The sequence below is a fragment of the Lineus longissimus genome, chromosome 2 (assembly GCF_910592395.1).
Source record: "Lineus longissimus chromosome 2, tnLinLong1.2, whole genome shotgun sequence".
Classification (NCBI taxonomy): domain Eukaryota; kingdom Metazoa; phylum Nemertea; class Pilidiophora; order Heteronemertea; family Lineidae; genus Lineus; species Lineus longissimus.
The window spans coordinates 5,860,755-5,876,977 of record NC_088309.1 but is presented as its reverse complement, the minus strand read 5'-3'; the positions used below and the strand labels follow the sequence as shown (position 1 = coordinate 5,876,977).

At 41.3% G+C, this 16,223-nt stretch overlaps 1 protein-coding gene across 5 annotated transcripts; it reads right to left on the bottom strand.

Moving 5' to 3' along the window:
* Positions 1-240: 240 nt before the first annotated feature.
* On the bottom strand, positions 241-16,223 carry LOC135503533 (uncharacterized). Of its 5 annotated transcripts, none has more exons than XM_064797148.1 (2): positions 16,147-16,223; positions 241-5,988 (listed from the first exon to the last, which is right to left on the bottom strand). In XM_064797148.1, exon 2 carries the CDS (start codon positions 5,809-5,811, stop codon positions 3,151-3,153), a length of 2,661 nt encoding a protein of 886 aa, XP_064653218.1. In that variant the 5' UTR covers positions 5,812-5,988; positions 16,147-16,223; the 3' UTR covers positions 241-3,150. The 5 variants fall into 5 exon arrangements, with proteins under 5 accessions (XP_064653218.1, XP_064653236.1, XP_064653214.1 ...); XM_064797166.1 differs by lacking the exon at positions 16,147-16,223 and adding an exon at positions 15,878-15,939; XM_064797144.1 differs by lacking the exon at positions 16,147-16,223 and adding an exon at positions 13,429-14,011.

Sequence of the window (16,223 nt, the reverse complement as noted above, 5' to 3'; positions counted from 1 at the left end):
CTCTTAACCTTTGAATGGCAGCGATCTGGAACGGGTTTCACCCCTTTGCCAAAGAAGGATAGGCAAGGCAATCCATGGTGACGTCACGCTGATTTACAAGCCGAGTAGACTGCAGCACAAATATCGACCCAACGACTGTATCCTATTTGATGGAGCGCGTACTTGCGCGAGGCGGAAAAGGATAAATTCGGCTTGCCATCGTCACATAACTCGACATGAACAAAACGACAAAACATCAAGTGGTACGAAAATGATATTTTTTTAGACCAAATCAATGTTAACAATAAAATGAAACTTGATATTCGGAAGGATTTATAACATACCATTTCGACACAGCTTGTTACAAGTACCCTGATTTTAAACACCAGGGCCAACTTGCTCAATCGGCGTTACGTGACAAACGCCAGTGTTGACTCTACTGAGCATTATCTTTTTTCTTTCATCAGCAAGTTTATTAGGAGTTAAAGGGACAATTTGGGCGTGGGATTTACCTATCCCGGTGGATAATGTCCCTGCTTGACACCATGCCCCGCCATTGGTTGCATCACACTAGGCTAGTTTTTATTTTTGTTGATATTTTTCGCCAGTGTTGTGAGGCAGTTTTGGACCTGGCTTGCAAATTTCCGGCAGGCCAAAGGCTTCCCGCCGTTCTATTGCATTGTTTATTGCTGTTCAAGGATTTTTTAGTGATCCTATTTGGAGAAGTTGCGGGCCTGCTGGAAGTCAGTTTTGTACGGAAAAACCAACAAGTATTATGCCCAGTTGGCCCTTTAAAATAAATGTTACGGATAACGGTGATCAAGCATTAAGGGTTGCAATAGCTTGATTTACATCATTGATTCTGGAAACAGCCCAAGCCGATTGCTGACCTGGTCGGGTTATCCAGTTGTCAAGACATAAATCGTTACATCTCTGGAATGGAGGGGGCGAATTGCATGGGGTGTCATGTTTTGTGTTAATTGTCTGTGCATTAATTGTCTTGTACATTTTAAAAAGCGTTCATGAGAAAATTCTATTCTTAGGGTTCTAGACGTGTAATTTGAGAGTCAAGTTTATCAATTGCTACAAAGTTGTGCAACACTTCTGAACACCCGTTTCAGTCACTTTGCGTATAACTGCTGACGTCTTGGCAATAAGAGACATAATCGTAACTGGTAGGTTTCTGGGCAAAGAACTTCTATCCTTGTTCATGAAATTTTAAATCATTAGTTTCATGAACAAACTAAACATTGTATAATTATCATATCTGAGCAATAGTGCGTATACTACGTCCAATTATATCCGGTTCCGATCTAGTGAATCATTTATATTCACAGCCGGCTGTGGGATAGAAGCGATTCAATAGATCGGAACCCAATCGTCTAGCGAAAAAGACGAATCACTGATTAACATGGATGAGCAAAATATTGGGGTAAAACGTTTTCCTCTCATTCAACCAGCAGACGATCACTTTTTTTGGTAAAGAATAGCTGGTTGTGTCCTAAAAATTCCTACTTTTGTTTTAAAGTGCTACCCTTTTCAACCTTTTCCCCTTAGTACGGTAAACCTCGGCGTATCTTATCTGAAAGACTACAAATAATGTTTAACAGTTGACATTTATTTCAGGGGAACATGCACAGCAGTTAATTTATTAAGAGAAACACCTCATCCAATAATGCAATGAAGTGACGGACCCTTGCATGATAATGCATCACACGCGACATCGCACTTTTCAAATGTTGTTTGTTTACAGCCTATACAGGTTGGATTGTACCAAAGAAAACAGCCGAGCTTTTCTTCATACTACATGTACTTGTTCCTTTGTAATCTGATGTCTTTCAAAGTGATTGACACACTCTCTTGCTTTTTCCCCCAATACCAGGTATAAGCATCGCAATGTTTAGAACATCCATGTACAATGTAGTCAGTGATGGCTATGCCAGGCACGGGTATAGGTCAATTCTTCATTGTCGATTGCAACAACTGCAACCCAACTAAGCAAAGGTACATGTAACATTGACAAGCATAACGGTTTGGGTGGGCACGTTTGGTCTGAATACAGATTTGTAATGATGATGAATAATATCACGAGGAAGAAACTTGACTTGACGGAGTTAAATTCGACAGCCAACGGTTTTGTTACATGAGTGCACCAAAATGAAATAGTTTAAGCAGTGTGGATTATCAAGCCGGTGTAATGTTCCACGACACGAATAATGTGGAGAATGGCACCTGTCCAACATGGTCATACAAGCTCCAAAGGGTCTTTAGAAATGACATGGCAAAGTTTAAAGTTTGTTTAGTATCTTGGAGATGACACACTAAATGTAAAAGAGGTTTTATAAAGCAATATAAAGCAATTGCTATGCTCGCTGCCTACAGAGTACACCTGAAGTTCTAAAGAATGATCTTCCGAAATATTGCCAAGAAGTGTTACCACTAAAAGTCAAGTTCTTTTCAAGAGCGCTAAAGTTAATCTTTTCGACAGTAACTTTGGAGTTCTTGGAGGGAATGATAAAGATTATAACGAGCAGAATTTCGAGAGCATGGTCAGCAACCGATGTTCTTTGCATGCTTCCAATACTTAAAGACCAAGATGAAAATTCATTGGCGAGCCCAGAACTCCAAAGGGTGCTGTCTTAAACATTTTTAGAGCCGAATGTCACAAGCTGTTGGTTCACTTTGACCAAGCACAGTCACGAAAGAGAAAGCAGGTTGAGCGTGTAGAGAGCTCAACTCACGCTGACAGAAGCCGTGACGACCATATCACTTGGAATACAGGTGGACTCACAGTTTGCAGCAATAATGAAATAGTGTGTCCGCCTTTACTACATAAAAACTTCCTCTAATCAAGATATATATGTACCTAGTGAGTATGACCAGAGATTACCTGTATCCAAGAAAACTTCAAAATGAATTACCTCAAAATAACACTTCCAGTATGTCTGGAAAGTTCCTATACATGTATTTACAGGCTATGTAGAAAAGTATCCTTTGCATATTTCTTAAGACCCAAAAATAAATCTTAAAATTGAAAAAGTTACAATATCATGACACACTCGCGCCACAATACATACAATATTAACAGTCATATAAAGCAGTATTTTGGAAAGGATGTTTAAAAATTGGGAAAAATGGAAGTAAAAAATTGGCAGTAAAACTCCACTTCGGTTATACCAAGTGTTCATTGTTGTTTTCCAAGTCCCTGTCAGTGGATTTTTCGCTGCTCGCTCGCGATTTTATGATTGAATAGTGTAGAAGGGGAGCGTTAGGGGACGAATCGAACGACTCGTCGTGGTCCGAGCTTTCGTCCTCCCCACCCCTGTCGCAGCCATGTTGACCGTCACCATGCTCACCTAAGTGGAAGGAAACCGGAACCTCCTTCCCCGAACTGAATAATCCACTTCTTGTTTTTGAGTGTTTGCGCGAGGATTCGGCGTTGTATCCATCAGTCGGATTGTCACCGAGGAGTTTTTCGGTATCGTTCGACATGTCATTTGAACCTACTGATGACATGTTCACATGGTTTGCTATATCCTTTAGCTTTGGTTTATGGCCACTTTTAGAGAAAACACCATTCTCGTGCGCATGGTCCTGAGCATGACAACTAGCACCTAGCGGCTGTGACGACTCCTTGCAGTCGACAAGCATCTGCAAACTTGGTGTTCTTTGCATAGAATCACTGGCACATGTATCTTGACCGTCTTGGCTGTTTAGCCTATCCTGCAAGGTGAGATCAGACAAAGAGAGCGAGACGACGCACCCTTCAACAGAATGACGAACAGTGTTAGATCCTTCTCGTGGAGATCCGTCCGGGTTCGACTGAGAGGACTCACTGGCCAGGTTAGTAGCCACAGCAGAGTCGTCCGAGGATGTTCTGTGGAGAGGTGGTCCCGGTTGGGAGGTCACAAGTTTGGAAAACGAATGGTTATGATAGCCACTGTCGTCACAAATGGAATGGTGGGAGATGGCCGGAGAGAGCGGGAGATTGCTGAGTTCTTCCAGCATAAACGACTCTGGACCATCGGGAACTGCAATGGTGCTGAGTTCGACAGTCTCTTTAATTTGGACTCCGCAGTTGCTTTGCCGGTGTTTTACTGGAGTGATCTGCAGTGTTTCCTCTGGCATTGTAAATACGTCATCCTCAACTGTACTGACACTACGTGAAATCATCGGTGGTGTAGAACCTTGGATAGGCGGATGGGAATCTTGATCCAGGGATTGTGGAAGGTCTAAGGGGAATGACACTTGGCGTTTCAAGTATGGCTTGGATTTTTTAGGGTACTTGCACGATTTGGATCGTGTGATTTCATGATGCCTGGCGTAAGTTGCTGCAGTGGGCAGATCTACTGCATCACTGATATTCGCAAAGCGTCGACGTTGCTGCCATAAGTTTATAAATGCTCTGATATCGACACCGTAATAATCCTCAATGTGTTCAATAAGATCATGAGTGTCGACGCAAGCGTCAGCGCTGGAGTGTCTGGAACCGTGCTGTTCGCGAGGAACTTTGAGATCGTGTGCTGAACCCGACGCGCCCTCGTGAACATCCACTTGCACCGAGACTTTCTGACCGGAAAATATTTTGGTTGAGCCAGAGCTGCATGTACTACGAGAAGCGAGCGATGACCTGCGCGGCTTACTGGCCAGCGGTACTGGATTGATGTGGGCTAACACGGCCAATCCCCTCCTACACTGTTCTTCCAACTCGAGCCTTTCCTCCTCGGAAGAATCCAATTCGATGTCAGGGCAGTCAAGGCTACCCTGATTTGTGGATCTACTACGTTTGCTGCTACTTTTGCTGCCTTTGCTTCCCCTACTTGGCGGGGACACAGATTTCCTGAGTGCAAGCTCTCCTGGCTGACTCGAGGTTTGTCTCTTGTAACCAGGCCCAACAAATGGCTTTTCTTCGTCGGTATCCTCACTGGCATCGTTACCAGGATCGTAAGTTTCAGTCAGCGATTGGAGCTGTCGCCCAGAACCTGTACGCTTACTTACAGTTTTCGGCGGAGTCTTAGCCCTGGTGTAGAGGGAATTATTGGGTCTTACCGTTATGGACTGACCGAGCAACAGTGGAAGAAACATGAATTGTTCTGGTGCCCGCACACCAAGGTTTTTACTCTTTTTGCTGCGATTTGTCCTTGCTGTCAAACCGAAATTATGCATCTGCATGATGCCTTTTGCAATTGTGTTCTTTTTCAAAGGTTTCGCCTCGACGATGAAACCTACATCGCGAACGTCTTTCTGCGTCCAGCGGCAACATTTGGCGCAAACAGTCCCAATGAATACAATAATGGCCATCAATGGAAGAATTATTAAAGAGTTATTCGTCGGTGGAACCCCCTCCATTTCATCAACATTTTCAACTTCAGCAGTTGCAAGTGGATCAAACATAAACACTGGCCTCTCCGTCGTGACGTCATCGTCCCTCCCAGAGCAGTCAACACATCGTTTTTGTACCCTCAGACCGGAAGCGCTCATATTATTCTCGCCTCTCGGTACCTTTTCGACAGAAGAGTCCACTTGTACTAGGCTACTACCCGTTTTATGTATCACATTCATATTGTTGCTTTTTCCTGAGCTTTCAGATAGTACATCTGGAACACCCTTTAAACTCCCGATAATCGCGTTCCTTAAGTAATACAGTTCCTTATTCTCCCGAAACGGGGAGTATTTCGGTCGTGTCATTGTCTTCTTCAAAAAAGTAATTGACGGGGTTGGAGCTAGCTTATTCCCTGATGGTACATGGTGTACTGGAAAACCATATACCACAATCGTGGACAGCATTAGCAAGACCACATAACCAGCAAGAGGCCCGCTACCGCTGGACATGACATTTGTAAGAGATACACACTGAATTCCGTACTACACTCTCTAAGACGCGCGCCTGTGCTGACTTCAGCCATTCACAGTTTCTCAAGTGGCTATCCTACACGATTCTGTACCTTTCCAAACGATGTAACCAGGTAGATGCTGCGAGGCCACGGGTTCTCTTCACCGCAGGCTCCCCTGAAAAACACAAAGAAAGAAACGACATAAGTATATTATCTCAACAAATATCACTTGTGTAAGAGGCTTTTTGATAAATGGTGTGAGCTAGGTGTCCGCGTCTGTTGTGAGCTCACGGTGATTATGATAACCTACACAACCTTTGACAGCAAACGATGTAATAATTTGGGGAATTATTTTGGGAGAAATGTTTAAAGTAGGTGTAATGAAAGGAATGGCGAATGCTAGCAAGTGAAATAACTTGCATGCCAAGGCAACCATAACACTCTTTGCACATAGACATTGAGCTATCGTGAAAACTATATCCTTAGTATACCATCGTACTGTCCTGACAACACATTGCACTTACATGTAATGAAATATACTGTGAATCAGAAGTGTTTTGCACCGATAGCAAGTTAGAATGCTGTTTCAACAATCTGAACGTTGAGCATCTCGTTATTTGAAGATGTTAGCACTGTAAACTTTATTGAACGTTTTTGATTGAACTAAAAAGTATCTGCACTTCGTGTTAAACAAACATGTGGCACCTTTACATTTTATAACATTTTCCCTTTATTTTGTTCATTGAATCAGTCCATATTTTCAGATAATGTAAACAAAACACGACATATTGTGTGGAACGAATATTATTAAAAAATGTAACACGCGGCTCAGTTTTTTTTAAAGACACCTTTCTATCACGAGAATTGTTATTTTTCCATCACACATCGTACTTAAATTAAAGCAAAAAAGGAATTTATTAAAAATCAAAAGTAAGATATGTTTTGCTTGATACGTGGTACGCCAGCTTCCCATGCAATGTGATTTGATGCAGTGTTATCAATTGTATTCAACACTGCAAACTAAAGTTGGTATGACGTTTCGAGGCTAAACATTGACGACATCATTAGCGGCGGTGTTGGTAGATATTTAATTACACGTACATTTCAAAGAAACAAATGCATACAAGGAGAAATGTAGAAATACATATCCTTTGGTCGGTTTCAATATCTCAAGGAAACTGCCAACTTCAAGTATGATGCAAAGAGAAGTAGGTTTTAATGACAAACGGTATTGGTTTATAATCAACCAAATGTAGCACTCGACTCCACTCAAAATGTAACACTCGTGATATTCTGCACCGAATACATGAACGTGAGAAGACATTCGGGAGTTTTCGCCCCCGAACACTTATTCCATTGTTAAACATCGTTATCAGGAGGTTGAACAATATTGTCTGGGCGTTTGCGTTTGCGTTGCGGGGGCTTTGCAAAAACTCCCTATTTTCCCAACGTTTACGTAAAGCACAAGTCGAAAAAGAAAGTTTTTACGCTAAAATAACAGCTCTGTAATATTGTGTATGTTATAATGATTAGGCCTGAGGTGGCAAAATATGTATATAATGGAAATGACTTAATCATAATGATGTGTTATATGGGCAAATGTTTGTACCGGAAACCTGTGCGATATTGTGCTTGTTATACTTGTAAACATTGATATTGAGCAATTACTTCAGGATATATTTATTGTCGATTTTCTCGCTGTAAAGTTATATCGCAAGGAAATTCTGATACAAATGTATTGCTAAAAATCAGCTGACTGTATGGTCATGTATTCATTTGATAGCAAAATGTCAAATTCTCACGCGTAGACTGACCCAAAACCAGTATCCGGAGAAGCTCTCAAAGCTTGACCTGGAAAACCACAGGACATTTTGATCAATGATATTCTTAATTCAAATAAAGCATAGACCTCAGTCATCTATAATAAGAACGTTCCAGATCCCGAGAGGCTTTTGATTGCAAAGATTACTAAGAGAACATACGAACGAAGCGGCGGATAAGTGGCTAGCGCATATGGCGCTCCCCCCTCCCGACCCTCTTTTTGTCGGACAGCAAGACTTGAGCGCCTCTCCACAAAAAGCAAAACTTCTCCTACTTTAGCCCTCAAATGTCCTCTAAACGCATATTTACATTTTCTTGGGGGAAGGTCCAACCCTCCCTTGTTTTCAAGATAACACTGACTCACTGGTGGTTTCTGGGTGTTGCCGCCATCCCTATTTCGAAAATTCTGGACTCGCCATACCAGAGAGTAAAGTTCCAGCAATTCACAAGAGTTCAAACCGAACACCAAAATTGGCACCTTTATCATTTCAAGCAAGGATTGTTTGCCAAGCGAGTGAGTTTCAGCAAATCAAAACATCTCCCACGTAGGACGTATCCGTAACGTAATTTGTGACCCGGTCATACGTAAAGTCGGTACGGTTGCGTCATACGGGGACGCAATTCGCCCGTACAGAAACTCCCTATTTATGGCTGTGTAGACTATTCACCATGATAATCCTGCCCATGACGGTGTCAAGTGTCTCCGATAGTTGAAGAGCAAATATAGGTTGCTTGAAAATCCCCCAATACAAAGGGAATAGGGTCACACAGATATTCGGATATTCAGATAACACGACGATCAATGATAATTTGTCGATCCTGTGTCAACTATCGATGACATTATTTTGGCCGACCCAAGGAGAAATGCTCTAATATCGCCTTTGTAAGGTCGGTTGAATAATCAAACCGGAATTATCGCACCCTGCACAAACATGCACTGCTTTATTCGGCAAAGTTATGCTTGGCCTACCTTTCAGCAATATCTTGACCTTACAAATGTGACAACAGTACTTTTTTACATTAATACTCCCTATATGCATTATATCAAATATTTTATTGAGATAAATGCCTCTCAAAAAGCCAATCCCATCGTAACTGAAATTCAGCGAATTGTTTGTCTAGGGATCTGCACTCTTTTTTTACCTGTGCACAATGATATGTCCAATGCACCGAAAGCACACTGCTATTTAAATTTCGTGAACAGAAAAAAACAGATATTGAGCTGCTTCAAAATTGTATATATCCTTGGGCGGGTTAGTTATTCGTAGTGGACGATGCTGAAACAACATGCTGCAACAATTTTGGCAAGATTCGTTTACCCGCTGTTGATTGGTTGTTCAACGTCGCGGTACAGTGAAGACGTCATCTAAAGGCGCTGATGTGATAGAGTGCTCGTACTGCAGCGATCTAAACCCAAATGCGCTTGACAGAAAGTTGTTTTTGTTTTACCGAGGCAGAAATATGACAAGAAAATTATACTGCAACGACTAAAAATAAATAATGCATGCCATGATAAGATCACCAGACAATATTTATTGCGCATATAGCATGCAGGTAGAGATATACAATGTACATGTACAAGCGGGAATGTTTTCGGAAAAGAAGCGTTATGTTCTGTTAGCACTGTAAATAAGATCCATGCTGAGATAACTTTTTGCTTTCCGTAAAAAAGGCTTCATGCTATGCAATTCCCGATAGTTATCTTTATTTTATTTCACCGAATTATGTTACTTCATGTATTTGTGTAATAAATGTCATATCTTCTAAACTGCACTTTCAGTCAAATAAATATTGCTACACAAGATGAAGGGGTTTGGTCGAGTCGGCTACTCTTATTGTCGCAAACGTATATCATCAGAACTTCACGGCAGGTCACTTTATTCTACATCGGAGGCGGTCGTAAAATTATGTTTTAATTGAGATTTAACCTCGCTATCTATGTAACCCTGACACTACCCTGGCCCCCTGAAGCAAGATGTTATAGACAGCTACATGTAACAACATCTGCCAGCTTTGGAATGATTCTTTAACTGTAAATCGATTAACTTGAATGAGAATGTAAATACTAATTGGGGAAACACATGACAACTTGTGTCCTGTCCGTGGCAGTGCAATAACCTTATGTCTACTTGTGGTTATCACCAGCGGAAACGTTCAGAGTTAAGTATGCCTTAGCCTAGCGGAGTTCAGTTTTAAGTACGCTCCCTCCGACACGTCACACAAACTGCATTGCCCCTGCGTTGCAGCTATGTCATATTGACGCAATATAAAATCGTATGAACGGCATGTAACGTTTTCAAATAGGGTACCAGAAAAATGGTCGTCGCTGACTGGGCAATGTTACAAGGACATTGCATTGTTATAAAAGAGACGTTACGTCACTGTCAATCTCCCAATGGGAAGATAGGCAGCATTTGGTCCGTAGGGCAAAAGGAGGCAGGCAAACGGCGCTAGTCTATCACAAAGGAACCCTCACTAATGGCGAGGCTTGGAAATTCCGCTTTTGTCTGAGATTTGACGTCATTTGACGCATGCCCTAATTATGAAAATCAGCTCCGCCTTTTGGGATGCCAGCACCCAATTGAAGGAGGAGTGGTAAGGTTACTGGTAGTGGGCAAAAAGTGTTAGTTGATGCAATCAGAAAACCCCAAAAAAGAAATTATATCTGTTGTTATATTTCGAGTTAATGTCTCACGGGTAAACTGTATTTCGAACGATTTTAAATGCTTTCTACTTACTCTTTAAGTGCCTCCTATCTCACTGTACTTAGCTAGCTCCGCCCAATTAAAGTGGTTTTGGTGAGACAATCAATACCGACAGTGAGGTATCAATTTCTATTCTAAAATATCTCCAAATACACAACGAAGCATGTGGTTTTAAGTGTTGTTTTAGCTACTTCCACATTTCGCAACTCACCATGCATAAGCGCTGAATTCAAAACGAGGCTTCGTTTGCACATAGTGCATTAACACTGTAAAATGCGGTTCATTATAAATCCAGGTATTTTAAAATAATTTTAAAATAAATCTCCTGCATACGTTAGAAGTAGGTTAACCGTATTCCTGCCAATTGGTATATTCATGACGCATATGATATTGCTGTCACGGACTTGGAAATCATCAATTCAGTGAAAAGTAGGCCTATGGAAACAGCTTGTGGAACCCATCTTTTAATCACTTTATGCAAATAATTTTACCAACGAAAAAAAACCTATGTTTCATTCAGGAGTGAATGAATTGTATAGTCCTACACGTAACTGTACAGTTCACAGATATGCTTCGTAATTGGTCTATACCAAGCCAATGACGCAACACTACAGGTGCTGGGAAACCAATTACATGTCCAGATGTATTATGTAAAATTGTAAAATTTCTTAATTTTGTACAAAAACATTCAGCTCACTGGCACTGTTTAATCTAGACACCTTTCCAGAAATGGGGCGCTGAGTGTCCGAAATAGTGATGTCATAAGGGGAAACTAGGCCTTATGGTGGAGGGACAAAGGAGATAGTCATGGTTGACCAACACACTTGAATGCCTTTAATTACGGACAGGGGGAAAAAGTTAGTTCCAATGCAAGCCACCAATTTCGGGAAGCATGTATAGTACTTCGTCGGCTTTAGATGGACCTGATGATTAATCGGTGAACCCTCCACAATCGTTATAATTGTCTTTAGCAAATTTTTTATCACAACACCTGCTTCGCGTCATTGACGCGCAGCTTAGGCGAGTTGCGCGCCGAGTTGTGCGCCAAATTACGCGCGACGAATGACGCACCAATGACCCGCCAAAAAATGCGAATTTAGGGATGACAATTGTGATTTGAACTCCCGCACCGCATCTTCAGGGTCGTTTTTTTTGCAGCCAGCAGTTTTGCAGGTGAAGGTAACCTAATAACGCGTGTATATATAACTATCGGTATACCTTACATCATGAAGTCTAGAGTCTATGTTAATCGTGCATACATGTTTATGTAGGCTTACTTAAAAAATGAAAATAGGTTTTTGTAGTGGTTGTACCCTGCCAGTTTGTATTTTCATTATCTAGCATGAATTCTTTAACTGGTATTGAAACATGCTGTAGAAAATAACTATTTTTCTTCTCTCCTTCATAAAGTAGCTTGAAAACGCCACCAGGGACGACTGGAAAGTCAATATGTTAAGCGAAAAATAATATTTTTTCACTCTCACCATCTTTCGTAATTACTTTTATAATCTGCCGAGTGTACCAAGTTGAGTGTGGGCCAGTTCTTTACTTTTCTCTCCGTCATCTTGTCAGGAGCCAACATAAATGTAGGCCCTGTAGGTTGGAAATATTTGAGGCGTTCATTCTTCTCTAATCTACACTTAAAGCATACTGAACTTCCCGCGGTGTTGCCTCCGTAGCCGCCGCTGCGCGTTGTCTTGCGGCTTAGCAATGTCAATACATTGAGGGTCAAGATGCACTTATAGTACCTCGCACAAAATATTCTTGTGTATCTCAAATTGTGATGAAATGCGGATCATCAAAACTTAAGCCTGACGATATTTAGAACTCACCCGCAGTGACCTGCATATTGAGCCGATGGAGTAGCTTTTACGAGCCACGATTTCAGAGATGCGAATCTCATCCCGCCAGAAGAGGCGTTAAGACAATTTGAACAACCGAAAATGTATCTTTGTGTCGGAAGTTTAGGGACAAGTCTAGGACAAGCCTCTAAAGTGCAGTATATTTAGTTCAGATGAAACTTGACTGTGAAGATTTCGGTTTACACACTGCTGTACCGAGAGAAACACCGATATGCGATATTTCTTTGCTAATGGGGTAACCGTAATCGTGTTAAGTATGATCTAAAAGTTTTTTAAATATTTTCAAAATGGTTTGATTACCCTGAAAAACATAATTAAACCTCTTGATGATCAAATTACTGGAGAACAAGGTTTTGCCGTATCGTCCTCTCAATAGGCAGGTTTAGCAAGCCGCTACGAATGACGTAGTACGAAGAAGCATTTAATGCATTTTATAGACGATTTCTCGTTTCCTTCTACACAAGCGAGTTTTCACAAGTCCCCCGAAACGCCAACGTGAACGCCTACGCCAGTGTTTGACATCGTAATCGGGAGGTCGAAAAATGGGAGAGGCATTCGCGCTGGCGTTTCGGGGGGTTTGTGAAAACTCCCTGGACTGAGTGGCCTCGATCTTCAAGACCATATAGCATTGCTTACAATTAAGTATCCAGGACACTAACGAGTGTCTCGAAAATGAATTAGCAGGACTTAATGACACCACAGACCTTCGTTCTTCGTCGTTAGTACAGATCGCAAAACCTGCTATTATGAACTTTGAATGAAAGACAATGGTGAGGGATGCACGGTTTGGTTCTGCCTCATTTGTTTCATTCTAAATCATGTTTCCTGGTTTCCCCATGCCGATTTATCAGTGGTACGTGACAATCCTCGCGTCTCTGTCGAATGAGGGATGGATATCAACGCTGAACGCCGGTAGATCGGCACGTGCTTTTCATTCGTATCCTCGTGCAGTGGTCGTAACCCATACAACTCATTTCAAATAGTTAGCTCCAATCAAGAGTAATTCTATGCTGGTCTCAATTTTCTACTAATGACCACAGGAATATTCCAAGACTTATTGCAATAACAATAGAATCTGAACATTTGGTATTGTATGTAAAACCAAAGGGTACCGTAACAGTTAGTAATGGTAAGCTTGGAACACACTGAGTAGAAAATAAGTGGAACATGCTACTGTAAAAAGCAAGCTCAGTGTACCACAATACATTGGCCAACACCTGTGTTTACCTGTGTGTTAGAACATTTGTACCATCTGCTATAACTCCTCTGATACAAATTTCCCTCTCCAATAAGCAGGCAAGAGAATTCAACATCGAAATTAGACAATCCTAAAACAAAATCCCCACGTGTATCCTATTTTTGGTTGAGAACTTGTCTATCCTAACGATGGCACAACCACTTATTCACTACTCCTGAAGATGTACTCCCTAAAAGACCCACCTGGTTTTCTACAAGTCACTGCTACAACTAATAAATCCTTCGGAGTAAGTCCTTTCCATGTGTACTTTGAGCCTACATTTTTCACTCTTATCCAACTATCAGAACGAACGCCTGACAGATGTGGATTAGGTCCCGAGATTAGGACGAATGCCAGTTCTCCCTACTGCCGTCCCGCAAGAGGACACAGCTATGAAGTGGTATTGGGTCAAGTTGATGCATTGCTGAGAGACCTAAAAAGTTAACGAAAGTTCCAAAAGTTCATGGAGATATCCTCAGATCCGCTTCTTATCCCTGCCTCGTGTGTACTGAGTGTAATCCAAAGTATTGACAAACTGTGGGACGTTTACAATACCGCGTTCTGTATTTTACAAACACAGGCGGTGAATGAATGGTGCACAATGAGCCTCCACGGCTGCGCGCCAGGTCATTCAGTCGAAAAGTTTACAACAATGTGATACCCCGCCAGTGTGCTGGCGAAAGAGTCATCAAAATCATCAGCGACTAAATGACCTGATGTTTTTTAGTTTCCCTCACACTGGTGGAGCTTAAATCTCGCGTTACCTAATAAAATGGGTCTAAAACAATAAACTTTCCCGCACTTGCATCATCTCGAAACTGCCCCGCGATGTCGGAATGGCACAGGTGAACCCCTCGCGCTAGATGTGCCTATTCCAGGATGGAACTCTTGGTGTAAAAGCTTGAAACGTTCAAGGACACAGTGTCCGGTAAAGGATTCTATATTATTATGTTTACGGGTTGACCATAGGCACTACTGGTTTGTCAAGAATTTGAAATCCTAAAGCAATTAGAACTATTTAAAAACAAAGTGAATCTCAATCAAAACAATGTGAATCTCAATCAAAACAAAGTGAATCTCAATTTCAAGGGTGAGAGTCAGTTCTTTGTTTTCCAGAGAACTGACTCCCACCCTTGAAATTGGCATTAACCTCATTTTGAAGGAGATCTGATTGGCTGTAGAATTTTAAGCTCTTGTCAAAACTTTTTCCCTCGGGGAATTATTCGGAAGAAAGTGAACCTACGAATGACCTCTTTTGGGTTTTTTTCGGTCCAATGTTATTGTTGATGCTACATTGGGCCTTCGCTGGAGTCCGACTGCTTTTAATAGTTGGGGTCAATATCTAGGTATTAACTGTCCACCAGTTTTACACACTGCTGATGTATATATAAAAAGTGTGTCCACCACGATACTCGTAATAAGCATATCACATTATTAGTCTGGGTCACCCGTTAATGTTATAAAGTTACGTAACCTAAATTGACACTTTTATCTAAGCAGTGTGCAGCACAGTAAAATATCTTATAGCGAGATAAGGCTTTTTTGTATAACCTTACACAAGTCATTACTGCCAAATCTTATTCAATGTCAACACGGTTGACACAAACTTCACACATCGGTCGTTTTGTGCAAATCCCCTTTTTGAGTCATCTGCATCGTCAAACGATGTCCCAAAATAAACGCACCTAATATTAACTGTCGCGCGAAAATTAATTAAATTACTTTTTGGGACACCATGTATGCTTCGTGAGCCCGCGGCACGCCTATGCTGATATAGGCCTTTACCAGGGGCAAACCAACAATACTTCCGGAGAGGGCACAAATTACGCGTTGGTGCTAAACACATTTGTATTCTGTACTGCCACAGCAACTCTCATTAATTTCTGAACAATAGATGAGCAGCTGCCACACCTTTTAATTGGGTGCAATTGAAGTCGGCGATGGTCCTTAGGCACCAGGGCCGGGTGTGTGAGGAGGAAATCCATATTTGGAGCAAATGCTTTTACATATTGAAGCGATTTCAGGCGACTATCACTTTTGGAGAGACAACCACTCGAGACATTTACCATTCTTAGAGACATTTACCACGAATATTTCCTAAAATAAATTTATTTAATCCTTTAAACCAGACCACATCAACTGATTGCGCTCAAATGATCAGAGGGAGGCTGTTTGATTAGCTCTGGAGCGGAGATATTGTAGATGAACGAGTAAGCCTACACTAACTTGCGATATCTCTCTGAATCAAAGTTTTGCTTGTTTTCATTTCCAACTCAATTGATAGGTCTATTGCTGCCGTGCAGTCAAAGTTCGTTATAAACTAATTTGAAATTTGTTGTAATAAATTACAAATGTATACTGCGATGATGGAGAACTATCACATATGACAGAAGAAATACAGTTGCATGCATGTCAAGATCTTTTTCACCAAGTACTAACCTCTCTAAATATGTATTCTGACGGGTACAAATGTCCTTCACGATAATGTTGGAACTGTCGAGAGCATTTATCGTCATTTCCATGCGTCTGAGCAATTCAACTTCCCTTTCAATAAGACCCGAATAAAAGAAAGTTATCCTTATCAAGATTTTGTAAAAATGTGAATTTTTGTCTTCATGTATTCTTCTGTAGTCCTTGAAAGGATGACAAAATGTAAACATTCTACCACGAATTAATGACTAGATGCAGTGTTTAACAACAACACTTACTTTCTCGGGAAATCCATCAGAAGTGCATGCAGAAGTGCCCTTACGTTATCGACTTTTAATGCACATTGCAAACTCCC

Coding starts and splice junctions, on each gene's coding strand:
- LOC135503533 (XM_064797148.1), bottom strand. CDS start 5,811: ATGTCCAGCGGTAGCGGGCCTCTTGCTGGTTATGTGGTCTTGCTAATG.